Here is a 25,457-nt window from a genome sequence, read left to right on the forward strand (position 1 = left end):
GGGATGTGCTCACTCTCTGTTCAAACAAAAGGACATCAGATGCTGTTGAAAATACTGAAGTTGCTGAAGAAGAGGCATTATCTGGTGCTACTCATAAACCTGGGGAGGGAATATTTATTGCAGGGAAGATCGTGGAGACCTAGGATAATTCATGTTGCAAGGACCCTCAACACACCTTCCTGACAGAACTCATACGTGGTCTGGTAATAGCAAGCACTCTGCTTTTGCTTCTTACATAGCCATTTTCTGTAATAAAAATTTAAGTAATAAAAGCAAACAGATCTGATAGGTCAAAACAAACCAAAAAAGGACTCTGCGCTCTGGCCATGCATTTTGTGACAGTCTTCCCACCCATGAGAAGGAAGAGAGAGTCTGACGGGTACCTTCTCCCGTGACACTGACACAGGCAGGCAGAAACGTTCTTTACCTCGGAGGACAGTGAGCTTGGCATGGACAGTGACTTCCCCATGAGGGTTTTGAGCAACACACTCATAAATGTTCTCATCCCGGGGAGTCCGGAGCGGCTGGATCCTCAGAACAGCACCTGCACTTTCATCAAATTCAATTGTCTGGGGAACAAAAGGAAAGAAACACATACACATAGTAAGTGTCCTTGCCTTGCAAGCAGAAGGTTAATTTCTGCTTCTCAAGGAGGCACCGACACATTTACAAACACATACACCTGGAAACACACATCAGCTGTCCCTCAGTGCCCAGCATACAGCCAGCACAGCCAGCTTCTCTCTGCTGACCTGAAGGAGCCAGGGAACTGCCACACCAAACCCATCCCTGACTTCTGGCACACCAAAACTGCTGTGTGTATCTCAGATGCTCTCACCAGGTGATGGTGTGTGGGGTGGGTTCAGAACACAACTGTGATGAAGCAGGGGGAAATGCGCTGAGAGAAAAAGAAAAAGAAAAAAGAATCTTTGCCTCATTCTTCCATCTGCGTAGGCAGCTAACCCCACAAAGCTCTTCTGAGCACACAGCTGCCTGGCAGGACAGGGTCCCACAGCACATTCCGCAGGATGACCTCCAAGTTCTTGTTACTCCGGCCATTTCTATCCAAATTATTTCCATCTAAGCAGTGCCAGCAACTGTATTGTTTACTTCAGGCTGTTCCAGAGTTAAAATAATGAGTCATGGATGAATATGAAAGGTGCATTTGTGGAGCCCAAGAAGTACCAGCTTGTAGCTGGAGTTTCTTAGGGCAGGGAGAAAGCAGCTTCATGTTATATCTGAGGAGGGAAAAACTAAACAACCAACCAACAAAGCAAAAGAAAAAACACCAATAACAGAAAACCCCACAAACTCTGTTGCTTCGGAACAATCTCAGTTGTTAACACGGCCAAGAGCTTGTATTTCATTCTTACTGCTGTTAAAACTCCTCCTCTTCCAAATCTCCCTTTATTATCAGGCCTCAGAACGACCACAGAGGAGCACCAGCTGCTTTCTGTCAGTCCCTGTCTACATACACATTGACTGGAAGGACGTCTCTTACCTCAAACCTCTGGGAGTTCACTTTCTTCCCTTTCTTGTTCCAGGTGACTCGTGGCTTCGGGTCTCCAGTTGCTTGGCATACAAAAGACGCCACCCCTCCCGACACACCAATTTGGTCCACAGGTTTTTTAATGAACACAGGGGGACCTTTTGAAACAAATAAAAACAAGAAGAAAATTCGTAATTGGCGCAAGGACAGACAAACTCCAATAAAGAACGTCTGTAATTAACAGCAGCATTATCGCCGCTGTTCTCGTATGATCCCAGATGAAATCCATCCTCTGGGCCTTCTGGGAAGGAGCAGTCCTTCCTTCCATTTTGCATATGAAGAACCTACATCACAAACCGATTAATGGCCTGATCCTACAATGAGATTTCAGTGGGATGAGTTGCAAAGCCTCTCTTACTTCTGAAGAGCGGACTTTTAAGCCATGTTGCACAAGTGAAGCTGATGCGTGAAGTCCATCTAAGGATCATCAGAAGAAGTTGAGCTGAAAACAGCTTCTACAAACACTGACAGCCAAAAGCTCCTCAACAACCCCTCATAACCAGCTGCCCAGAGGTGCAGCAAGGCCTGAGCCCACACACTCCGTGCCTGGGGCTGCATTTCAGCCAGCCTGGGCTGAGGCAGGAGCGCTGCTCGTGCTTGCAGCAGCTCTCCCTCTCCCCCGCCACACTGAGTCCCACCACATCCAACAGTCTGCAGCAGCACTTCTGCAAGGAGGGGGAAGGATGCTGGGACAGGCCTTCTGACCCAGGAGGGTGTCTGGGATCTTCTGATGGGAAGAATACGAGGCCAGAAGTGTCTGTGCAGAGCCCATATTGCCTCTGTCTGTGGGAGATCCCCCTTCCGTACTCTAACCTGTTTCCTGGCACAGCTTTCTCTCATCTAGTTAGTTTAAAATTTATTGAAATATTTCAATCACGAGGCCGCAGCTGTGTTCAAATAAAATCACTCAGATCATAAAGTTGCCGTCTGTTATTCTTGAGAAAAGCAGACCATGTGACTGTGAAATCTGTGTGTTTATATGTAGATACTCAGGGTCCATAAAACAAGATGTAAATGGCCGACTGAGGAACTTACAAAGAGGGCAAAGAGAGCGGCCTGCAGGGCCTTCCAGGGGTTGAAAGACAAAAGGAAGCATTCCCCCTTCCCTGCCTGGTGTGGCCAGGAGTATATAAATAAAAGCCCCCAAGTGAGCTCATGTGATGCAATCAAGCATTTGTTTCCATGCTGGAGATAAATACAGTTTGCTGGAGCTGTTTATGTCCCATCGAATGTATGCAGTGCTGTGCACAAAGCACTGGATGTATAAATACCCAGATCTATATTTAGAGGTCAGAATATATTTGCAACGCTACTGCTAAAGGTTATCAAGCAAATCCCACCGGAGGCACCGGGCATTTGGGAGTTTGTCTTCCACCCAAGAATGGCAAAACCAAACTCTGCTTCAGGCTCCATCTGCCTGAACCCAACTTCCTCTCTCCATTCTACGTTCAGAATCTGACGAGTTTGCAGAGGTCAGATCTGAAGGCACAGCCAAAGTCATCCAGGGCTTAAGAGCACTTTATTGACATAAGCTCACTTCCTAAAACGAAAGCCCCTAACAATCTTTAATGTTATGTACACACTGATATGGGTGCAAGCAGTACGATAAGAGCACAAATAAGGACAAATAAAGTTCTATTTTTGTCCTGAAGAAGGTGGAAGTGCTCCAAATGGAGAATGAAGTGGAGCCAGAGCTCAGTATTCCTTGTTAGGAGCTCTGTTGACTCCCGGGGTGCTAAAGGTAAGCTGACCTGCTCTTCTGAGACCGCTGCGCTGCCTATGATAAGCTCGCTCAGAGAGAGTGAGAAACAAAGGAAAAGAAACCAAACACAAATCCCTACCAAAGCATCAATTCGATTTTGCTACTCACTTGGAATATCAGTGAAAATCAAAGCTAAGTTATTGTTTTTAAAACTGCCCAAATCTCTGAGCTCCAGACTTTGATTCTCGCCTCTCCCCCTGACAGATCAACCGCAGTGCTCTCCACCTATGCATCTCATCACTGCACCACTTGTTACTGCAGCCCACGCCAACCACAGAACAGCCCTCTCCTCTCTGGAAAAGAGAAAGCCAGGCTACCACAGGCAAGGTGGTGATGATATAAAGCTGAAACAGATTCCTATGTGCTGCGTAGGACTGCTACAGCTCTGCCATTCCAGGTCCGGCCTGCAGTGAAACATGTAGTTAGAATTCCTGCTTCTGCTCTGCAAGCAGCTCTGACAGCCTCCCAAAGCAGGAACAGGGTGTCCCTGCATCCCTGAGCGCTGCCCAAGGCACCGCCACGCAGACAGCTGATGAGACCACCAGCTCACCCTCATGGCAGATGACCTCCGGTTGGCTTTGCTTTCCAAAACGCAGTCCTGCAGACACAGCGGGTCTCAGAAGGGACACGACACACATCTGGGGACGGAATTTCGTGAATTCTCACGCAGAGTTTGAGGAGAAGCTATGAGATGCTAAAGGTGGGGTCTCTTGTCATCCCTGAGGAGCGCACACAGTGGAATGTGGCACGGCACCAGGCCGCGTGCCTCGCACACCAGGGCAGCTCTCCTCACAGGAGAGGAATCTGCTGCCTCACCTCTCCTTCCTTCATGCCTTCGTTCCACCACCGCAGAACATGTTCTTCAAATGCAGTCATGTAAAAGGAAAACATCTCCTGCTAATGATACACAGACGCCAAAACAGTCTGAGGAACTCTACAGCAAGGAGGGGACATCTCACCCTTTAAACCTAAATGTCCCTTGGGAACTGCTGCCATGGTGAATGTCAGGTGGTGGATGAGCAGGGGGACAGCCCAGCCAACATACACCCACCTGAAACACCAAGACGGCCAAGGCAGAGGAAGGGAAGGGGAACCTGGAGGTGCTCTGAGCGCTGGGAAAGAGGCAGAAACACAAAGAGGTTGAACATAACTGAGCCAACTACCGCAGGGGAGAAAAAATGGTGCAGTTTGAACCTGCTGACCCTTCTCCCTGCTGGCCTCCAGGCAGGCCTGGCTGCTTCTCCTGTTGCTGGGCTATGGAGGGACAAGGAGGCTGGGGATGCCTTTAGCGCCAGGGACTATGCCATGGGGTGAGAGCAGCTTTCTCCATGGTCCTCCAGTACACTCCAATTAGGAGTCACTGCCCGGAGGGCTGAAGGGAGAACTCACAGCAGTGTGGCTGATGGAACAAAGCGCCGGCAGCAGAGAGGGTTGTGTAAAACCAGCACAGCCACCACCAGCCCTGCAGGAAGGCCAGCCCTCAGCCACCCCAAAAGCAGGACAGCAGGAGACAGGGCACAGTGGGGAAATATTGACTTCCCTGGGTTTTTCTGTGACAAAATTGATTCTCAAAGCACTTCACGTCAGCTTTCCAGATCAATACTCAAACATCCTCCCAACCATCCTGAGCTCAAATGCCTCTGGCGCTGGCTCAGGGAATCTGGGCTGATGTGAGACAGCAAAACTCACCTCAGTGCTCATCACCCCACTGCCACAGCCCCCCACACTGCTTCTGGGAAAGCACCTCGACATCGGATGGCAAATAAAGACAAACCACTCATTCTTTTGTCTGGCCCCAACACACAGAACAGCAGGAGCCTGGCTGAAAGGGTCCCTCACGCGCAGCAGCAGCAATCCATGGAGAAAAAAGAAAGCCAGATACAAAACACATATTTTAGATGGTTTTGCTTCCATTTTCAGTGCCCCTGGTGCAGCACTGGTGGACGCCCACACACCAGTCCCAATGACCCAAGGCTGTACCCGAGACTGCCAAGGAAAGAAGGCAAAAGCAAAAGCAAAGCCAGTAAACCATTTTCTTTTCGCTAGCTGGCTTACCACAGCCCTCCCCAATACACAAGGCCGTGCCATTCTGCCCGCCATTCCCAGTCAATCTGCAACAACGTGGTGCTGAGCTGCCCGCTGTGAGAGCATGCCTGCACCACCAAAGATCTGGGGTACATTAGGCAGTGTCATCCTTTACCCCAGCTCAATAATACTCAACAGATCAGAAAACATCATTTCTTTGTGCACGTACGTATACAACATTATACACACACACAAACATCTGTACTTCTGCCTTTTACAAGGGTAAAAGATGAGGCCGTTAGGCCTCTTACAGTCAGTGTCATTTAGCCGTTAGCGTCAGCACACCCCGACCTGCTCTCCCAGGCTCCAGATGATTCCCACAATCAGGATCCAGATCTCCTGCTCTGACGCACATTCGCTGACCTTGGGCTCCCACCCCTCTGGCACCTCCATCTGCCACCCGCCGTGCAGTGACAGCCCTCATTCCTCACACCTGCCTGCCTGCGTCCAGACACGGTGAGCAATGTGGAGTGAAGGAGGGTCTCAGCACAGATCTGCTCAGCACTCAGCACCACAGATGGGCTTGCACACAGCTATAGCCTCTATATACCATAACACAAACAAAATAGCCAGGAAAATTCACTTGCAGCAGAACCCGGAGACCTTCTCCCACATGCATTTCTTGGTGGGATAAATAAAAAGCAAAAGCCAGACAAAAGCTTTGCAATCTCTGAACAACCAGGCGACGTCAGCCAACAGGAGGACATCTCACCTTTCTGACTTCAGAGTAGCCAAACCAGCCTCTGTTCTCAGAAGAAACTCCACGGGGCTTTCTCTGGCACGCAGAGAGTTAAGTTCTCTTCTCCCCCCACCTCTCCTCTGGTTTTGGGGCTGAAACTTTCTGCTGATCTAGTGAAACTCCATCTCCATTCCACAGAACTGCTGACAGGCTCACAATCTGAGCAGGAGGACGAGGAGCTGCCCCACCTGCAGTGCCGACGGCCTGCTTTCATCTGCCCCTCGAACAACCTCTCGGGCCACACGTGAGGTGGGCACAGCTCTGCACAGAGCGGCTGCTCGCTGCTTCAGGAAATGTTGACACACGTGTGCTGCTGCGGTCTGCCTGCATGCGGCAGATGCATGCCCTGCGCCCAGGGATCAGCATGGGAGTGCCGAGCAGCTGCGGACAGCCGGGGGGACTGAGGAGCAGAGGAACGGTTTGTCACAATGGAGCAAACGAGGGGAGCAGGAGGGAGAAGCAAAGCCACAGACAGGTTTGTGGGGGAAAGGAGAGAAGAGATCAACGGGGAGAATGCAAGAGGAATGGCGCAATATGGAGAGAAGGGAGGTGCTCAAAGCAAGGAAGTGAGGATTAGACAGAGGAGACAAACCACGGAGCAGATGAAAACAGGAGAGAGCAGCCAAATTTCAGACAGATGGAGAGTGGGGAGCAAGAATGCGATGTTTGGAAAGGGTACACATTTCACAGCAACAGCATCAGAGCGCGGGGGAGCTTGTGAGAGGGGCAGGGAAGAGAAAGATGGCTCCAGGATTTGCATCTGTCATCACGAGAAGAGAGCTGCAAATGGGAGGAGGACAGGAGCAGGCCGTGGCGAGGGTCTCTATGGGGAGACTGAGGGAGACTGAAAGCAGGTCCTGGGGAGGTCCTGCAGAGACTCTGGTCCCCTTGAAACCTGAGGTTTTTACTGACAGGTTCTGCTGCTTTTTTCTTTCTTCCCTCAGGGCCATTTCTCAGTGCCTCACAAATAAAATTAAAATTAAGGTTTTCTGACAGAACAAACAAACAGGGAGTGAATTATACTCCATTTCCCCGTCAATAACTTTTCCCCAACCCAGTCGCCTTATCATCATAAAAAGTCCATTAAGCAGTAATTGGGAAGGCAGTAGAATGCGGGGCTGGTCCATGACACAGAAGCATGCTCGCTCCCCAACTGGCCTTTTCTGGGAAGGCAGACAGGATAATTATAGGCTTCAGACAGAGACTTCCTCTTACTGTCAGCAGCTCCTGGCTCCCTTCAGGGAGATGGGACTGGCAAGGTTGGGGAATGGAGGGTAAAAAAAGATAGAGGATGTTTTTTTGGAAGTGAAATTCTTCCACCTTGCTACTCCCCTGGTGCTGATCCATCAGAGTCCTTCCCTGACTCAGAAAGTCTGGGCTGCACACAAGGCTTTCCCACTGCCAGAAAAGTGGGAATGTCACTTGAAAAGTTTCCCCTTTCCCTACCCTGAATGCCCACAGAGCAAGGAGGACAGCAGAGAAAGACAGAACCCTGGATGGGATTTAAGAGAAGCAGAAAATAGGTGAAAAAGAGCAAGAACTCATTTCATGCACAACTACATGGGCTGGCCAACACCCAGTGCCCTCCTCTCCACTCCTGCCCATGCTGCCAGCTCCCTCCTCTCCCTGCATCCAGGATGAGGCTGCAGACCCCTCACAGCTCAGACCATGCCACGCTGCTCTTGCCAGAAGCCTTACCATTTTGGGGGATTGGTACATCCATACGGCTCCTATTTGCAATGCATTCAGATACAGACCTTTCAGAAGAGGAGGTACAAGCCTGCAGCAGAGGAGGCAGGATGAGTCGGAGGCTACCAAAATCTATTCCTAGTTCTGACACCCAAGGTGAGAAAAAACACATCATCCTGCTGGCTAGAGGAAGGCAGAATCCTTCCTTCTGGTCTATTTAAAATGCTAGTTTTCAAGAATGGGATTGTGCCTTATCGCCTAGGAACAGCAGCTAGTACCAAGTCACCCCATTTCAGCAGGACTTCTTCACACCGCATCCACATGCATGGAAAGGATTCTCTACCTGCTTCCTGCCTGCACTCAGCACAGAACTGCTTCACTCTCCCTCCCTGGGAGGGCCAAAGAAGCAAGTGGGTGGCAGTGCAGATGGATCTTTGTAGCATCTCTATCCAAGGCTCTTACTCACCCACTGGCACTACAACGCAATGCCAAGAAGAAGGAAGCTTCTCTCAATCAGCAAGAGCAGTGCTGTCATAGGGGATGGCAGCCCTGGGATCACTGCTGAGGGACCAGCAAGCACAGGGGCACACGCAGCCTCAGCAACGTGGCAGGCTTGGGCCCTGGAGGTATGCAAGTGCTTTCAATCAACTGTAACAACATCACATCCCATATTTGTCCACAGGTCCTATAACAAGGCATAATAACCCAGAGCAGAACAAGAAACCCAAGAAGCTATCCTGGCAACTTAATGAGGGCCCCTTGTCCATCACCATCACGACAGCAATCCCAGACTGTTTGCAATCAGAAGCTTAAGGTGGAGAGCTCTCCTTTGCCCTGCAATGCTGCTAGGACAGCTTCTCCAGCTGTGTCACCGGCATCAGCATCTCGGAAAGCTCGACTCACCCTCACCTCCAGGAGGCAGCCAGGAAGGCCTTGGCTGTCACACAGCTTCTGCTGCTCCGCTTGAATTACCAGAAGAGCCGGAGACTATGGGGGATACCAGAATATGACAAACCACCTCCCATGGCACATGCCTGAAAGAAGAGAATGCTAAATACACAAGGATCCCAAGTCCTTGGGGATCGTGCCAGCTTAATTTAGCCCAGCAGAGGTCCTGATCTGCTGAAAAGTGACAGCAAAATCAGCAGCAATGGGGAAAACACACTGCTGCAAGCTGCTGCATCTCACGGCCTTTCAGGGGAAGCGCAGTGCCAGAAGCCCCAAGGATATGAGCAGAGAGGTCAATTCTGATCCCTGATTTAGTGATATGACAAAGACTTCTGCAAAACATAAACACAAGGAGAGGCCCCTGGCCTTGCATAGCTTGCCCAGGAGGGCTGAATAATGGTGCCCATCATGATCTGCTGGCTAATACAAGCACTGGGGGATGAAGGCACACCAGATAAATACAACATTGTCTAATAAAACTCTTTTCCTCGTGTAAATAAAAGCTATCTCGCTTCCACTTCCTGTCCATAAGCAGTTTATAGTTCCAACATATTAGCTGTTGTTTTGGTAATATTTTGAAGCATGTATTCCCCAGAAATCTGAGCAGTGTTTCTTTCTTTCAGGCAAGAGAGGATGTCTCCTCACCTGCAGGAAAAGGACAAAACACAATTCCTGGAGCACAGGATTTGGGATGTTTTCAAAAGCTTGTTATCTCATTCCCACCCAGCCTCTGGTAACAGACTTCAGCCCATATTTTCTAAGAAACATAAGGAAATTATGGACACACAAGCTTGAAACACCTTATTCCACATCTTAACAGCACACTGTGAGCTTGAATCGCTCATCAGTATTGAGCCTGGGATGTGAAGGGAGCTCAAGAATGGGAGACTCTGAAAACAAAACCCAATAAAGCCATGACTAATGGCTGAAACATGTAAGAATCACAAACTTTGGCTCCTACCACGAGTTATTACAATTTCTGTTTCAACCACAAAATAACCCTTCAGATTTGTACACATCAACACACAGGAAGAAAAAAGGGAGACTCCAACAACAGCGCTGAGAAACAACAACAGCACGGAGCTGATGGATTCCGGGACAGGTCAGCCAGAACAACGTGAAAGAGGGAGGTGGAAACATGGAAAAGCTGCAGCAAGGAACCCTTAAAGTCCTCTGTCAATGACAGTGGTTGAGGAAGGGGAGCTTGTTTCCAGCAGGACACCTCTCTGTCCACATCTGATTCCTGCCAGGAGATGCAAGGAACGGCGCTGGGCAGAAAACGCTCAGGGGAAGGCCGTGATTGGAATTACCCACCGTTAGCAGCTCACCCACAGAAAGAGGAGCATCACAGCCTTCACAACGAAGGAAGGACACAGACAGCTCTCAAACCAAGCAGGCTGCATCCTGCAGGCAGGAAAAGCAGCCGGAAGGGTGGCGATGTGAGAGGGATCTCCAACAGCAGGATGGGAAAATCCCACACCGGGCCTTTTAGAAACTCACTGCACAAATCCAAAGCAGGTTAAGGATTGCAAAGGATACCCCACCTAATTTATGAATAAATCCACAAATTCTGTCGGAGGTGAGGGAGGAAGAGGACGCAGTCAAACTAATTTGACTTTATTAATTAAAAAAACCACCAAGTTTCATCACCCCGACACTCTTCAGAGGTCGTGTGAGCGTGGAGGGGAGTTATGCTCATTAATTATGCAGAAAATGCAAAACTATCATCCTCTGAATGAGTTTAAAATAAGGAGAAACCCTTTCAGGATGGGGAGAAATTACTCCCCAAGGCAGCTGAAATTTCTCTTGCAACTTCAAAGGCCAATAAATTATTCAAATTGCTCGCGCCACTCCACACGCTCTCTCTCTCTCTCCCCTTCTCAATTTTATGCTCCTGACTCAATTAAGGTTTGGAGGACTTTGGAGAAACTTTGTGGAATGCTGAACCCGTTGCAGCTCCTATTTATTTCTTTCTTTTTTAAAGCTTTACTTTTCCTCTCAGCCTCAAAAGGAAACAGGCATTATTTTATGCGTTCCAGATGAAACAAGCGTGGCGTTGGTTTAAACCCAGCAAGTGCAATGCTTTGTGCCTGCAGTAAGTGTGAAGGGACATGCTGAAAATCCTCTGCACAATGGCACTATGAAAACAAGGAGGTCAGTCCATATTCCTTCATGTCAACTGCTTGAATCACTGAGATGTCACCTTTCAGAGTCTTAGCAGGGGATGTTCCAGCGTGTTTTTATAATGCCCTTTCCCAGCACGTCTGGGTTAGCAGAGATCTCCTCCCAGCTGCTCCACTCCGCTGTGCCCTCGGATGGGGCAGGCGGTGGTTCTGCAACCATTCAGCACTGCTGAACCACAAACCAACGCCGAAACTGAGGACACCAGACAAAACCACAGCAATGGAAGTTCCTGCTCAAGAATACCCAGACGTGCAAAAAGAGGGACTGAGGGTTGAGGAGGTGCAGCCACCGACAGGATGCTCCTGACTGCTTCAGCTCCTCCATGTGCAGCAGATGGCATAAAATCTGACTGCTTTCATGAACCTCAACATCCTCCAGAATTCAAGGCAGCTGCACTGCAGGAGCACCGTAGCTGCCTCAGGTGGGCACTGGGACCAACTGCGCTGCAGAAGAACATCTTTGACTGGGGGGGGAGTGGCACGAAGTAAATAAAACTGTTCTTTGGAGACTGTCTTGCAGGCCAATTTGAGCCCAGATTCCATCCCACGCACACCAAAGAACGACATTCCTCTCATTGGGTGTCCTTGAAAAGCGCTCTGCTTTGCCTTCTAAGAATAACACTGAGCTTGCCAGGCCACAGAAAGCTGGGAATACCTTCACAGATTCCCTTCAGTGACCCAGAAGACTCGCATCTAGATGGTCTTGAACAGACATGAGCACACAGACCGCTCCAAACAGCCGATGTGACCCAGTGAGACAGCAAAGCTGCCATCCTTCCCGGCAGCACATGTGAGAAGTGCCTGGGTGAAAAGCACACCCAGAGGGCAAGGTCAGAGAGAAACAGGCACTACCTTCCTGGAGAGGTCTGGTGCAGATGAAAAGCCCTGGCTTTCGCACGCTGGTATGGTGAAGACAGACATTTTCTCCATCACAAACACCTCGCAGATGAGATTTTCACACAACAAACAGATGCTCTTTTCCCCTGCCTGAGCCATCCAATGAAGCTGAGCAGCAAGAACCTCTAGCAGGGAAAGCTCCTTCACCAGGAGACACCCATGGCTGCATCCCAAACAGCCTTGGCTGCTCTGTCCCCAGGTGCACCTCGGCTGAGATTAATGTAATCAGTGTCTGCAGAATGGGGCACAGCTGGACCCAGGAGGTGACATCCCCCTGCCCCCAAGGAAGCTCTTTCAAAAGATGATTTACTTCCTCTCCTGGTCCTGTAGGAACAAAAACTTCCCAATTTAAGTTACCTAAAAAAAAAAAAAGAATTAAAATGACATCACTCGATCCAGGCAGGCAAGGTTTAATTTAATCAGGCACTTAAACAAGGTGACACAGAAGCTCAATTCGGTGTCCTTGAGTGGGATGACAACTAGTCCAGAACCCTGAGCAACCGCAGGCTGGATCGCAGCTGGCAGACAGAGAAGGCAGCAAAGGAAAGGACACAAGGAGTCCCCTCAGCTACAAAGGAACACAAGCAGCACGTGGGGCAGGAGAGGGAAGTGGGGTCACTGCATCCCAGGAGGGCACAGCTCAGAGCCCTCTTCCGCAGGAGCAATGCTCAGAGTCCTGCCTGCACCCCTGAGGTGAAAGGGCCATTCTGCAGCAACTGCCCAGCTCCACAGCGGGGCTACAGCGTCACAAATGCAAACACTGCCACAAGTTCTTGTGGGGCAGCTCAGCTTCACCACACTGTGCCACCTTCCATCTCCATGGACAGCACTGCTGCTTCGCCATCAGTCAGGCTTAGGCTGAGATGGAGCAGCTCTCACACAAAGCAGAGGAACATTACCTTCCTGCTGTCGTCATCTCAACGTGTCCATCAAGCCCTAAGACAGAACCTCCTCGATTTTTACAGCCATCTGACATCGACAGCTGCTGTCCTGGACAACAGCAGACAAAGCCATGACTTCCAGAACCCAGGAGATACGACACAGAGGAAAGGAATCACTCCTGTGAGGAAGGGGAGCTGAACACTGAGCGCAGCTCTGCACCTCTGCTTGTTGTTCCCAACACACAGCACAGCCCAAACTGGGCCGTGTGGGCTCCTCTCCATCCCTCTGCACGTGTTCTCTGTCCTCGTGTTCTCTGTCCTCGTGTTCTCTGTCCCCACTACAGCCCCATGTGCAGAGCAGCCCCTGCTGCCATCTGCTGCCAGCTGCACACTGCAGCCCCCACGCACGCGCCCGGCGTGAATTACTGCGCTCTCCAAATTAACGATGGAACAAGGGCAATTAAAAGGGAAGAAAGTCAGGGGAATGCACCATAAAAGAGGCTTTATTCTTTTATTTTGTCAATTGCAATTTAGCTTTAATTATTTATGGTAATACTAGCTTGCTAGTAAGTGTTCTATAACATGATTTATAAAAGGAAGGAAACCTAAGTAATAAGTAACATTTGCTGCTGCATCTGCTATTAAATCTTTGCTGGGGCGGAGAGCACACACACCAGCCCTGTGTATGCAAAGTACCAATTAGCAAAGCACTACTGTAAAACGCAAAGCTTTAATCAATGGGAAAAATCCACTTGAAAACAGCGAGCATGCTGATTTCAGTTATAAAAATTACCACGTTTCTATACAGTAAGTGGCTTTTTATCTGCAATGGAGGAGCACTTACAGGGAGTGCTCGTTCCTGCGGGTGGCACGGGGGTACCTGACTGCCGCCTGGCCGAAGCAGGAGAGCAGCTTGTCCTGCTGCAGCCAGCAAGGCTGGGCTGGCTCTGCCTCCACAGCGCGTGATGCTGCACGGTGCTCACTGCTCACCGCAGAGATCTGAGGATCAGGCAGGGTGTGTGGCCGGGACACAGAGACACTCTGGTTCTGCTTGTGAGCCAGGAACTGCTCTCCAGCCTGGACCCACAGCCTGACCTCAGCTGTTTGGTTTTCTCTAAGCCCTCCAATGCACAGCCACATCAATCTGTAACAAAATGGTGACATTGCTCTGTCCAGGCAGGGCCCCCAGAGACAGCAACTCCCAGCTCTACAGCTGCCCTTGGCTGTATGGGAGAAACAATGGAAGCTTCTCAAGTAAGAACAGCATGCAAAAAGCAGTGTGGTTTGGTTTTTTTTAATTTAAATAGCAGTTTCCTTTAAATAGAACGTTCCAGCCATAGAAAGGTTTCAATCACTGACTGAGATCAATTAGCCCAGGAAGCAAGGGAAATATTTTAATGGCCCTTTGATTGCAGAGGCCACAGCTTCTCCGATGCTGTGCTGAACAGCAGGCAAGTTCAAGCCCCCAGCTTTGCAGCAGGGTGCTGAAGGGTACCGTAGGGAGCTATGGGGTGTTGTAGTAGAGTGCTGTGGTGTGCTACAGATGCTACAGTGAGTTATAGGGTGCTGTGGGGTGCTGCAAGCTACTGGGGACTTCCCACTTGCAACAGGAACTTCTACTGCAGTGGGAACACAGCTGGCATCTCCTAGCACTGCCTCAGGGGCTGTGTGACCCCAGCAGCCCCTCAGGATGAGCTGGAGCAGGAAATGGGGTCAGCATCGTGGCAAGCGCGACCGAATGGATGCTGGCCAAGAGATTAAGCAAGAGGCAGCGTGACAGAGCCCAGGGCCATCTGATGGGAGAGGCCATTGTCAGAACAGTGACAGCTCCTCATGCAGTCTCTGCAGTTGTGACACACAAAGCTGTTTGCTGTTTATATCCCTCAGCAGGGAGCAGGGCAGACGAACTGGGATGCTGCCGCCCAGCCTGGCACAGAACTCAACAGCCCCTCTAAACATCATTGCTCAGAATCCAACGACACTGCAGAACTACAGAGAGAAGCCTGGCTGCTAGCAGCAAGGTGTCAGAAAGCAGCAGGGCCACACAACTGGTGCTGGACCAGCATCAGCCCCTCCTGAGGGTGCATTTCCACCAAAGATGCCCACAGCAGCCAGACAGCAAACCTCACCCTGCAGAGGATCGGGGCAGAAGATGTTCATTCCTTCCTGGGAAAACCCAGACACCAAGGGCGCACAGCAATGGTTTGGAGAAGCCCTGACTCTGCAGAGTGCCCACTTCCAGCACTGGGAACATAGGGCTTGGAGCACATTTAGGAAGGAAATGCCCAGTTCTCACAGGAGTTTAGACAGCACAACAGATGAATCAGGGCTGTGCTCATATCAAGAAGCACTTGCTCACACATGAACTCTCCATCTGCACCCACATAGCTGCATTGCTTGCTTAGAAAACAGAGGACAAAGCCATGTGCCCAGGAATGTCACAGCGAACAGCAGCGGCACTGGGACCTCACAGCCCTGACACGGAGTGTTCACAAAGAGCCTCAACACCCAGCTGGGATCCGGACAAATGCTGCCATTCTCAGCAGGATCCCCACGGCCCCACAGCGCGCTGCTCCCAGTGCTGAGGGCAGGCAGCTCCAGATAAAGTCCTGTGGACAGATTAGGAACGGCAGCAGCGCCGTCTCAGGTGCAGAATGACGCAAAGCTACACACCAGCAAAGTGGCCCTATATCAAACTTACCTGAGTCTGGCTCACCTCCCAGGCATATAAAACGATCAGCACAAAAGGAAATATTATCTTTTTGCACATGTACATTTCTCTGCAAACGAAATTCCTGACTAAAGTAATGGCAAGCACATCTCTGCTCGCCTACTGCAAGGACAGAGAAAGCACTGCTCACCAAAATTTCCCAGCGACAAAAGGTCGAGGATCCCACTCAATCCCCAGTGACCGTGCCCTCTTCATAAACCCTGATAACCAAGTGATTACGGTAAAAGCTGTCAAGGGCTCTGCTGACCAGAGCAGCCCTCTCACCAGCTTCAAGCAGCTTTGCTGGGGAAGAAAAAAAAGTCATAATTCAATCAGCTTGGAAGAGTCTATTCCCCACTGATCCTGAGCGATCAGCCTTCATGTCGACATTACATTCGAGTTGCTGAAGATTTTCTTTTTTTTTCTTCCCCTTTTCGTTTTATCAAGCAAGAATTGAAAGGCAGCAAAGCTAAAAACTGTGTTAGAAGGGAACTGGTTCACTCGGGAGGAGAAACATAATGCTCTTTCTACAGATGCAATTTTGAATCCAGCCCTGGCTGGTAATGTGACAACGGTCACTGGTGTCTGAAGGATGCCTGGAAGGGAAGAGTCAGGGAGGACCATGGGGTGCACTGGGTGGGGATGGGGTTGGAGGAAGGCTCCAGACAGAGCTGCAGGCCGTTCCCTCCCTTTCTGCCTGGCTGTTGGGCAGTCCCAGCATCTGCCCCATACTCAAAGCAGGTGCCAGGGCCTGGCTGCCCTATGGGGTCTCAGGAACAACAGTGCAAAGCTAAAGATGCTGGAAAATTCGCAGGCATTGTCAAGTCCTAAGCAATTCCATGATGCTGAAATGTTGGGGCGATGTTTGCTGGCTCCAAGCCCTACAACCAGCTCTGCTGCCATCCACCATGGGAGGTGAACTACTGGTGAAGGAAAGGGGTGAGGTCATGGCAGAGCACTTACTTTCAGCTACGCAACCGATCAGCAGCACGGACAGGAGGCTCACGAGGGAGAGCAGCGCAGGCATCCCAGGGCTGGGAAGGATCCTCATCCTCTGTGTCGGCCTTCAGCCCCCCCCACGGCTCTGCTCACAGCACTTACAGCACCCGCCCAGCGGCGTCAGCACCTGCAGGGGAGGAAGAGGAGAGCATTGAGGAAGAGGAGCAGGGAGAGGAGCAGGGAGGAGCGCGGGGAGGCTGAGGGACCTGCAAGGAGGCACCATTGCCATCGCTGTGCAGGCATGGCCTGCGCTGGTCTTCCTGCCTCAGACACAACAGCCGATTTCATAGAATCATTCAGGCTGGAGAAGACCCCTCTGGTCCCCAACCCACCCCTCATGTCCCCTGATCACAGTGCCCCCCGTCCCTCAGTGCCACATCTCCATGGGCAGCTGTGCAGTGCATTACACTCTCTGGGAGAATAAATTCTTCCTAACACCCAAACTGACCCCACAACCTCCCTAGGGAGCGATGAGGTCTCCCCCGAAAAGGTTTTGTGCAGGATGAACGCGTGCTGGGGCTCTGCGGGGCTCCCGGCTCAGCCACTGCCCCACTCCGTGCCTCACTCCTCCAGCAGAGCAGTGACACAGTCTGGAGCCGGGTGTCCCACTGATGCTGATGGAGCAAAAGACACAGAAACAAATGGCCTCTGAAGACACACAGGAGATGCTGTGCTGCCCAATTCTGCTCTGGATGGGATGCAGCCCGGCTGCGGCAGCTCTGGCAGTGGCTCATGCAGAAGGCTCACTGCCGTGGAGGCAGCTCCAGCTTGTCCTGATCCCTTCACAAAGCTGGAATGGCATTAAGGAGGCGGCCCTTAGTGATGCTCCCTGTCCAGTCTGCCAACCCTTTGTGCTTTGCCCCAGAAGGGCTGAAAATACGAGGTGGGAGCCAATGAAAGCTGCAGCCACAGCCTCCCGGCACTCCACAGCCACTCTGCAGTCAGTACAGAGCTCAGCGAAGGGCCGCGCTCCCACATCTGCACCAAACCCTTCTGGCTCTCCATTACCCCGATTAAAAGTCAAACCCAGGGTTTGTCCGCCTTTTGGAGCAAAGCCAGGTAGGAGAGATTGTACAGTGATGAAATGCCTTGAAAGGACTAAGGGGACAGCAAGGCTGCTGAAGCTTCCTGATGCACATCAGGGCATGAAACCATCAGGACAGGCAGCATGAAGGGGCATTTTAATCTTTTTCGGTCCCATTAACTCTTCAAGGCTGAACTGTAAAGAACTATAAGAGAAGTGAGGATAAACAAGAAGTTCCCATATGTACCCAGCCCTAAAGAGCAGCTTTGCAGAGAGCAGCTTTGGGTTTGCCCTTTGAGGATTACAAAGCTCTGCTGTGCACTCTGTGCTAGTCTGAGCATCGTGCTTCAGTGCTGCCTTGTGAAAACAGCAGAAACACTCATACTCTACAAAATAGAAAAATCTGGATTAGACCACTGGGAACCTCTTCACATTTTTGTCTCAGAGGTGATCTGAGAAACAAGCAGAGGCTGCAGCCAGAATTAAGAGGGGCTCACAGGGTCCCAGAGTGCAGAATGATGTGCTGGGGTTCCTTTTGTGGCTGTCAGAGGCAAGCACAGACCAGGGACATTACAAATAGGTGTGACAGCCACTGCTAATTAAATTGGGGATGCAGTATCAATGCCAGCACAACAACCAGAGCAAACTGCTGTCTGCCTGTTGGCTCTCCCTGCTCCCTGCTCAGTCACACAGCTCCCATCAGTGAGGCTGCAGAGGGCAGCAATGGGAGCGCACGCCTCCTCCCAGCCCTCAGAGTTCTCTCTATTTCAAAAACACCAGGCCAGCCCAGTCAGCACTGCAGAAATTGTGTTCTTTACCAAAGCAAAGCCCAGCGCATCCCTCCCTGCCCACTGCATCCCACACATGCCACCAAACATCTCCCTGGCCCCATCCACTCTCTGCATGTGGCATCAGTGATGCTCACAGCTCAGAGCAGACACAGTGCTGCACTGCCCCAAGCTGAGTGCCCCAAACCACCAGCGATGGAGCTGAACGCCAGCACATCATGCAGACGTTTCTTGAGCCCAGCAGCTCCCCTTCCTGCATTCTGCATGGCTTTTCCTGCCACATAATGGGCTCCGATAGAAAAGGTCTGGTTAAAGGGACATGGCAACAGCTCCAAGATTAGAGAAGGAGATGCCAGAGGGTGACACTTCCGCTCCGGTGCTAATGTGCTTTCCGAGCCCTTGATGGAGACAGAAAGTGCTGGCAGAGATATTAGGACACGTCAACCTCAATCCAGCATCTCATCCTTCAGAGCAGGTACAGCACCGGCTGTCCCCTCAGCTGCGGGATTTTCGGGACGGCGGGATGAGTGTCCACCCAGCTGCCCTGCAGGGATTGAGGGGCTGGAACGCTCTTGCTTTCTTTGCAGCACCCCGACAATAGGGAGGATGAAAACAGACTCATTCACTGCACGATTCCCCTACAACGCAGAACACACAACGTTTGGGTGCCAGCCGCCATGCAACAGGCCTCTGCTGCCCTCCAGGCGGGGCTGAGTTTGAGCAGGAATTACTTTGATGAACGCTCACATCACCACGGTTTCATGAACCATCCTCTCCCCTCCTCAGCCTGTGCTCAGCTCAGCTCACCTGAGGTCTGAAGGTTGGACTGCTGCCCCGGCCATTCAGTGCTCCACACAACAAAGCACAGCAGCATTCTGCTGCCCATTCCTGCCCATGAATTGCAGACTTGCACAGAATTCTCTGGTACAGGATCTCCCACAACAGGAGCGAGTCACCTAACAGACCTCAATCCCCACTAAAGAATGCAATTAAGTGAAGCCATGGCCCCCAGTGGGGTCAGATTCGTGTTAGATACGGTCACATTTCAGGGATAAGATTAATTCTTCTGTAACGAGCTCCTGTAAGACATCCATTCTCACGCACTGCCTGAGCTCCAGCTTTGAGCATGCTAACGTGTGCACACTGTGAGCGCTGTGCATGGCCTTGAAGAATACTGCTAAAATAACCAAACGGAGACGCATCCTCCCTTCAGGCTCCTCCAGCCAGTCCAAAGCATCCAAGGACCCAAGGGTGTGAGGCACAAAGGGGAAAATGCTCAGAAGCACCTACGGCTCTTAAGAGCTTAAGTTCCATTGAGAGTCAAAGGGACTTAAACTAAGCTGCTAAGGTGCTTTTGAAGATTTTCCTCCCAGCAACTCCCATTTCAGGGGTGCTGGACACCAGCGTCCTTAAGCTAGTTGGGGGATCCAAGGGGATGGAGGAGGCTTTACTTCTGGAGCAGTGCTGCCTGGGACAGAGCCTGTGGGAAACACTGCTTCAGCTGTGGGCACGGCTTGCCATTACGAAGCACTTCCCCACATTACTTCTCCTCAGCCCACATCGAAGCAGCGACTGAAACGTTTGCTGTGCATTTGAAGGCAGTCCAGCAGGGAGGGAGGGCTGTGCCCTCATTGCAGGCTCATAGAATAAAGCGACTTGAAAACACAAGAATGCATTTGGGATTCTTTTGCTTCTGTTTCGCCTGCATGCAAAAAGGAGAATGGCCATTTTAAATACATTCTCTGCAAAAACTTCCACGCGGATCCAGCAGATGATGAAACATCTTCATCAGCCATTTCAGTGGCTGCTGTGGGAGAATTACTCCCATTAACCACATCAATCGAGCAAACACCTCGCAGGCACAGGGCTGCGCTCAGGTCTCTGCCTTCCAGCAGCACCGCTTCATTTGTGCTGAGCATTAACACAGGTCAGTGGGTCACTGCATTTCCTCCTAGCAACCTCTTGAAAGAAATAAGAAAGACAGAGGAACACTGAGCCCAGCCGCTGGCTGTCACCTCCCTCAAAGAGAGGAGAGAAACCCCCACTCCTCTGTTGCTCCCCAGGAGAGCCCAGCCCTGCAGGGACAGGGATGGTGGAGGCTGGAGCAGCTGGGACCAGCCTGGGACACGCTGTGCTCCGGGTGCTGGCAGCAAGGAGCTGCCCCCGGGCACCATGTCCCCACGGCCCCACAGTTCTGGCCAGTGCCAGCCTCGCCTCCTGGGGAAATAGAGCGTGAGGGCTTGGCTCCCTCACAGCGCTTCTGCCACACATCTCCCCTGCAGCCAGCAGCGCTGGCCGGCGCGATCCTATCAAACAGAGAGAGACTGTGGCCCTCGTCGCTCCCCAGCAGCCATGTGGGATGGAGGTGCTGCAGCTCTGCACCTTGCTCAGCCCTGTCAGGGAAGCTGACCCGGGGGCAGATCTCAATAGGGAAATCCTAATGCTCTGCAGCCCCAGCAGCCTGTGAACCATGCTCCTCAGCCCCAAACCGGCTCTGCTCCCAGGGCTCCCTGTGTGCTCAGAACAAATCCCCAGCCTGCTTCAAAACAAAGGCCACAGCCTTGGCACATGCAATTAGAGCAGCCAGAGCAGAGCCTTCATGGCTAAGCATGATTGTTTATCATCGTGGAGCTGCTCAGATCTTAAAAACAATATTTACAAGAAAGAAGCAGAGTATTATCTTCCATGGGGAAACAAACACAGATGGAGAAAAAAGAGCTTTGATCAGGACTGTCTCAGTCCTCTGCACTGCTTTTCATCCACAGATCTCTCAGTGCTTTAATATGACAGCATTATCCCTCTTTACGATATGGGAAACCAGAAGAAACTGCACACAAAGACAGCGCTGGGAGCGTGAAGCCACGGTGCCTCTCAGTGCACACACACACATGCACACATGTGCAGACACACGCGCACACATGTGCAGACACATGCACACACATGTGCAGACACACGCACACGCTCCTCCTTCCTCCTGGCAGCATTCCTGCTCTGTCTGTGCATGCAGATGCCCGGCGCCATCCCAAGCAATGGGCACAGGGTGTTCTGGGGGTCAGCAGTGTGGGTGCTGCAGAGCTGCTGCTACCTGCCTGCAGGCACAGTGAGAGCGGAGCTGTGGGCATTGCAGGAGGAACAGGACAACAGACAAGAACTCAACAAAGAGTCCAAGAGCAGCCAGTAACAGCAGGACTGCAACAGCTGCTCTCATGTCTGAGACCAAGTGGGCAAGAGGCACTTTTCCACCCCAGGTCAGGTGGGTTGAGGCTCCACCTCCCTGGGATAGGGATAGAAAAGAGGTGAAAACGCAGAAGGAAAGAAAAAACAAAAGCAAATTAATTAGGGACACGGGGTACATTATCAGCACCGGCTGAGGGCGCCGGTGCGGAGCAGGCTGTCGGCAGCACTCACAAGAGCTCGATCTCCTCATCAGAGCCAGCGCCGATCCATCGCCTCCTTTTTGTGCTCCCTGCGCTGACGCCGCCACTGCCCGGCCCTGGGGATGCTCAGGGAAAGTGTGAGGACCCAGGTGCTGCTCCCTGGGCTGCCAGCCCACCTCTCCAGCATTGCTCCTGCACTACCTCCACACTCCAGCCCTGCACCAGCCTACACAGGGGCTCAACTCCACAAAGAGGATTTGCTTTTGAGCTTGCAAGACAGAGGATGAGCAAATCCCATCCCCTGCTCGAATAGGAAACCTGGATCTCAGATCCACCAGTCAAGGGAGATTAAGGAAGGAGAGAAAGAAAAAAGCCATCCATTGCTTGCTGCCATGATCTCACCTGAATTTAGGAGCTGAGCCCCGCAGCTTGGCCACAGCCTCAAGGTCAGCAGTGGAGCTTCCACGCCCGTTCCTGATTTCCCCCCGATGTAATTCTGCCTATCTGTCTATCGAGGGGAGCCTCTGGCTCTTGTCACATCCCTGCAGAGGGCCCGGCTCCAGTAGGTGCCTGCGGGAGTCCCCTCAATGCTCCGCAGAGCACCGCTAGGCAAGCAGAGCTCCGCCGCAATCCTCATCCCGCACGAGATGCAAAATTAAGAGGCTGCTAAACAAGCAGAAATTGGGAGCAGCAGCAGCAGCATCCTCGGCGTTCTCCAACTCCCACCTACCAGCCCGGTCTCACCCCGCTGGGTTACCTCTATTAAAAGGGATTTTCCTCCCTTTCCGCTCTGAGCAGCTCGGTGCTTTCCGCCCGCAGCCATCCCACCCGCGGCAGCTGCGTGTCATTGGCCAGGATAAAGCATCCCATCCGCAGCCCGTCTGCACCAGGGACGCATCAGAGGCTGCTTAAAACATTTATAAGCATTCGCAGCCTGGTAGCATCCCTCCTGCAGCAAGCAGTGGGAGCAGAGCTCGCGAGAGGATGCTGGGAATCCCACTGCCACAGCCCAGAGCCTCCAGCCGGCAGCACAGAGCCCGCGTTTCCCTCTCAGCCACCGCAGGGTTTTGTGAGATCTCCTTGGGCTCGTTGTTATCAGTCCATTGCCAGAGATAGCACAAAGGGGATCTGGGAGCTGCGCATCCACACGGACAGCTTCGTAACGCCGAGCCCAGGAGAAGTGGGCATGAATTAAACATGCGATACCATTTACACACGGACGGATGGCCGGCCGGCCGGCCAAGCAGGCTTTATAGCAGGCTGGGCACCATTCTGCCCCCAACAGCTTCCAAACGCACGGCTCCAAACCCCCCCACCTCCACTTTCTGTGGTCTCAATCCTCCCTGCACAGCTCATCGATGCTCAGCAGATCTCCGCATCCACTGGGCAGCGGGGCAGCACTGTGCTACGAGCACAGGGAGGAACACGCAGGGCAGAGGGGCTGCAAGGAGCACCGCAGCATCTCCTGTTGCTGTGAGCGCTGAAGTGAGGCGACCCCGGGGTGCCCGCAGGGTTTGGTGTCCCCAGCGATGCGGGCACCAATTAAAGCTTTTAATTATGCAGCTCTTGGACCCTGTTAAGCCCTGTGTGCCTCTCCCTGCGCTCTGCCTGCCAACTCGGCCCGGCCACAGCCTGCTGCTCGGCCTCCCCCACCCCTTCCCACTGCAGCTTCAGCTCGGGCTCTCTCGTTAATCTAATTGTTCTCCTAATGAAGATCTGCAATTCCTCAAACATTAATTACCAACGGCAGCGGCGGCAGCAGCAGCAGCTGTGGAACAAGAGCTCCCTGTTCCTAATAATACACCTCACACTTTTGCCTGCCACAGCTCAATTTAGCCGTGCGTGATTTGGCCGAGGGCAGACAAAGAAGGGCCCGGCAATGGGCTGCGTGCTGCCCGCTGAGCACGGGGCTGAGCGCTGCCCCACCGTGCTGCAAATGGGTGAAGGAACCACGGGGAACCCAGCATGGAGCTCTGCCCCCCGTGCAGAAGGGGTTCGGGGCTGCAGGAAGCAGCCGGAGCCAACGCTCTGCACAGCCAAAAATACACACAGAGAACAAAACAGAGAGAAAAATACCACTACCACCACGAGAGCTTTCAGTGACAAAAGCAAACAAATAGATTTTGTGAATAAATATTGATTTGACAGGAAGGCAGACAATCGCTCCCAAAGCTCACGCTGGCACTGGGCTCCTTTTGCCCGCAGCCTCCCATCTGAGCAGCACTGCGTGGGGTTGGGGGGGCTGCACCCCAACCACCCCCTCCAAATCGCTGCACGTCAGGGACAGAGAGATGAGCACAGGAGCTCTGAGGCTTCGTGCACCCTGACGGAGCTGCGGATGTCCCCGTGCATTGCTGGGGCAGCTCCAACAGCCATGGAATCATGGAAGGGATTGGGTTGGAGGGGACTCTAAAGGCCATGTGCTCCAACCCCCCTGCAACAAGCGGGGCGAAGCACAGCTCTATCAGGAGCTCAGAGCCCGACCAGGGACGGGGCACTCACCAACCCGTGCCACTGCTTCACCACCTCTGAAGTAAAGAACTTCTCCCCTCTTTCCCTATATCCAGCCCAAGGCTGCATTGGCCCCACGCTCCCCAGGCAGCTCTCTGTGCGCTCCCTCCCAGCCCACGCGCACTGGGAGGGCGGCTGACGCCGATCGCAGCTTTCCTGCTCATTTCTTTTTCAATGAGTGAATTAGCAGGCAGCCAGCCGACTTGAACATCCCCTTATCTCTGCACCAAGCTCGCTGCCGAGGATTTGCATAATTTTAATCTTTCCCACCAATGAGCATGAAAAAATTAGTTTTCCACTATTTTATCTTCTATTTGTGTTCAATAAACAGAGCGGCTTTGCTCCATGTATTTATACTGGGAGCTGGGAGGCAGAAGGGGAGAAAGAAATCCCACACGTCCAGCCCTCGGCCGGGCAGAGAGGGTTAAAGCCAGGGCACAGGCTGGGATGGCTCCAGGACTGCATGCAGGTTGGAGACTGAAGCCCGAATTTCCTCCCACTCCCTGCAGCTGCGCTCCCAGGAGTCCCTTCCCATCTCCCAGCACAATTAACCAGGCTTCTTCCCCTGATCCAGACCTCTCATTTTCCAGAATCTGCCAGACTCCCCACCATGTAGGCTCTGTATCCCAAGGGCACTGGGAATGAAACGGGGCTGGCGGTGCAGACAGTGAGGTCCCACCTGGACGAAGGTCGTCCTGCCCAGAGCCACGGCACCCACAGAAGGCTTTGGTTCCACGCTGCTGCAGGGCTCCCAGCACACGGCCCTCAGAGCATCCCAGCACGCAGCCCTCAGCCCCACTGCTTGACTGCACCAAAGGCAAAGAGAGGGAAAATGCAGAAAATCACTGCTGTTAAAGCGGAGCTTCGGGTGCTTTTTTGGGATGCATCAAAATCGAACTTGTCTGTATTTAAAATAAAAAGCACTTAGAAGAGAAAGCTGCTGCTCCTGCCCTCTGTTCTGTAGAACCAGAGCAGCTCCTACAGCAGTGTGCAGTGATGGACGGCGGCACACAAAGCCCCAGCTGCGACCTGCTGGGTTACCCACCTGAAATCGGGGCTGCTCTGGAGAGAGGCAACGCAGAGGAAATCTGAGGCTCTCGTGCCCCATGTGCCCTCCTGAGCAGGGCAGGGGCACGGCCACAACGCCACGTTTTGCTTTTCCCTATGGAGCCACACACAGCTCGGTCTCCAGGGGTGCACAAGGAAACCCAGCGATGCAATTAACTTCCCTCCTGTCCTCTACTTATGCTCTAGGAGCCATATAATTTTCCAGACCAGAAACATAATTAAAGAGACAGAGCTGCCTGCAATGAGG

At 52.1% G+C, this 25,457-nt stretch overlaps 1 protein-coding gene across 11 annotated transcripts in view; it reads right to left on the reverse strand.

The window, feature by feature from the left end:
• The window catches only part of PTPRS (protein tyrosine phosphatase receptor type S), a 122,400-nt gene that overhangs the window by 70,768 nt on the left and 26,175 nt on the right, over positions 1-25,457 (reverse strand). For all 11 annotated transcript variants that reach the window (XM_048927833.1, XM_048927841.1, XM_048927842.1 and 8 more), the window contains exons 2-4: positions 16,407-16,569; positions 1,502-1,647; positions 428-569 (exon numbers count right to left, since the gene is read on the reverse strand). In XM_048927833.1, coding sequence (XP_048783790.1) covers positions 428-569; positions 1,502-1,647; positions 16,407-16,494 — 376 coding nt within the window. In that variant the 5' untranslated portion in view covers positions 16,495-16,569. The remainder of the gene's footprint in view (positions 1-427; positions 570-1,501; positions 1,648-16,406; positions 16,570-25,457) is intronic.

This window comes from Lagopus muta, chromosome 26 (genome assembly GCF_023343835.1).
Source record: "Lagopus muta isolate bLagMut1 chromosome 26, bLagMut1 primary, whole genome shotgun sequence".
NCBI lineage: Eukaryota > Metazoa > Chordata > Aves > Galliformes > Phasianidae > Lagopus > Lagopus muta.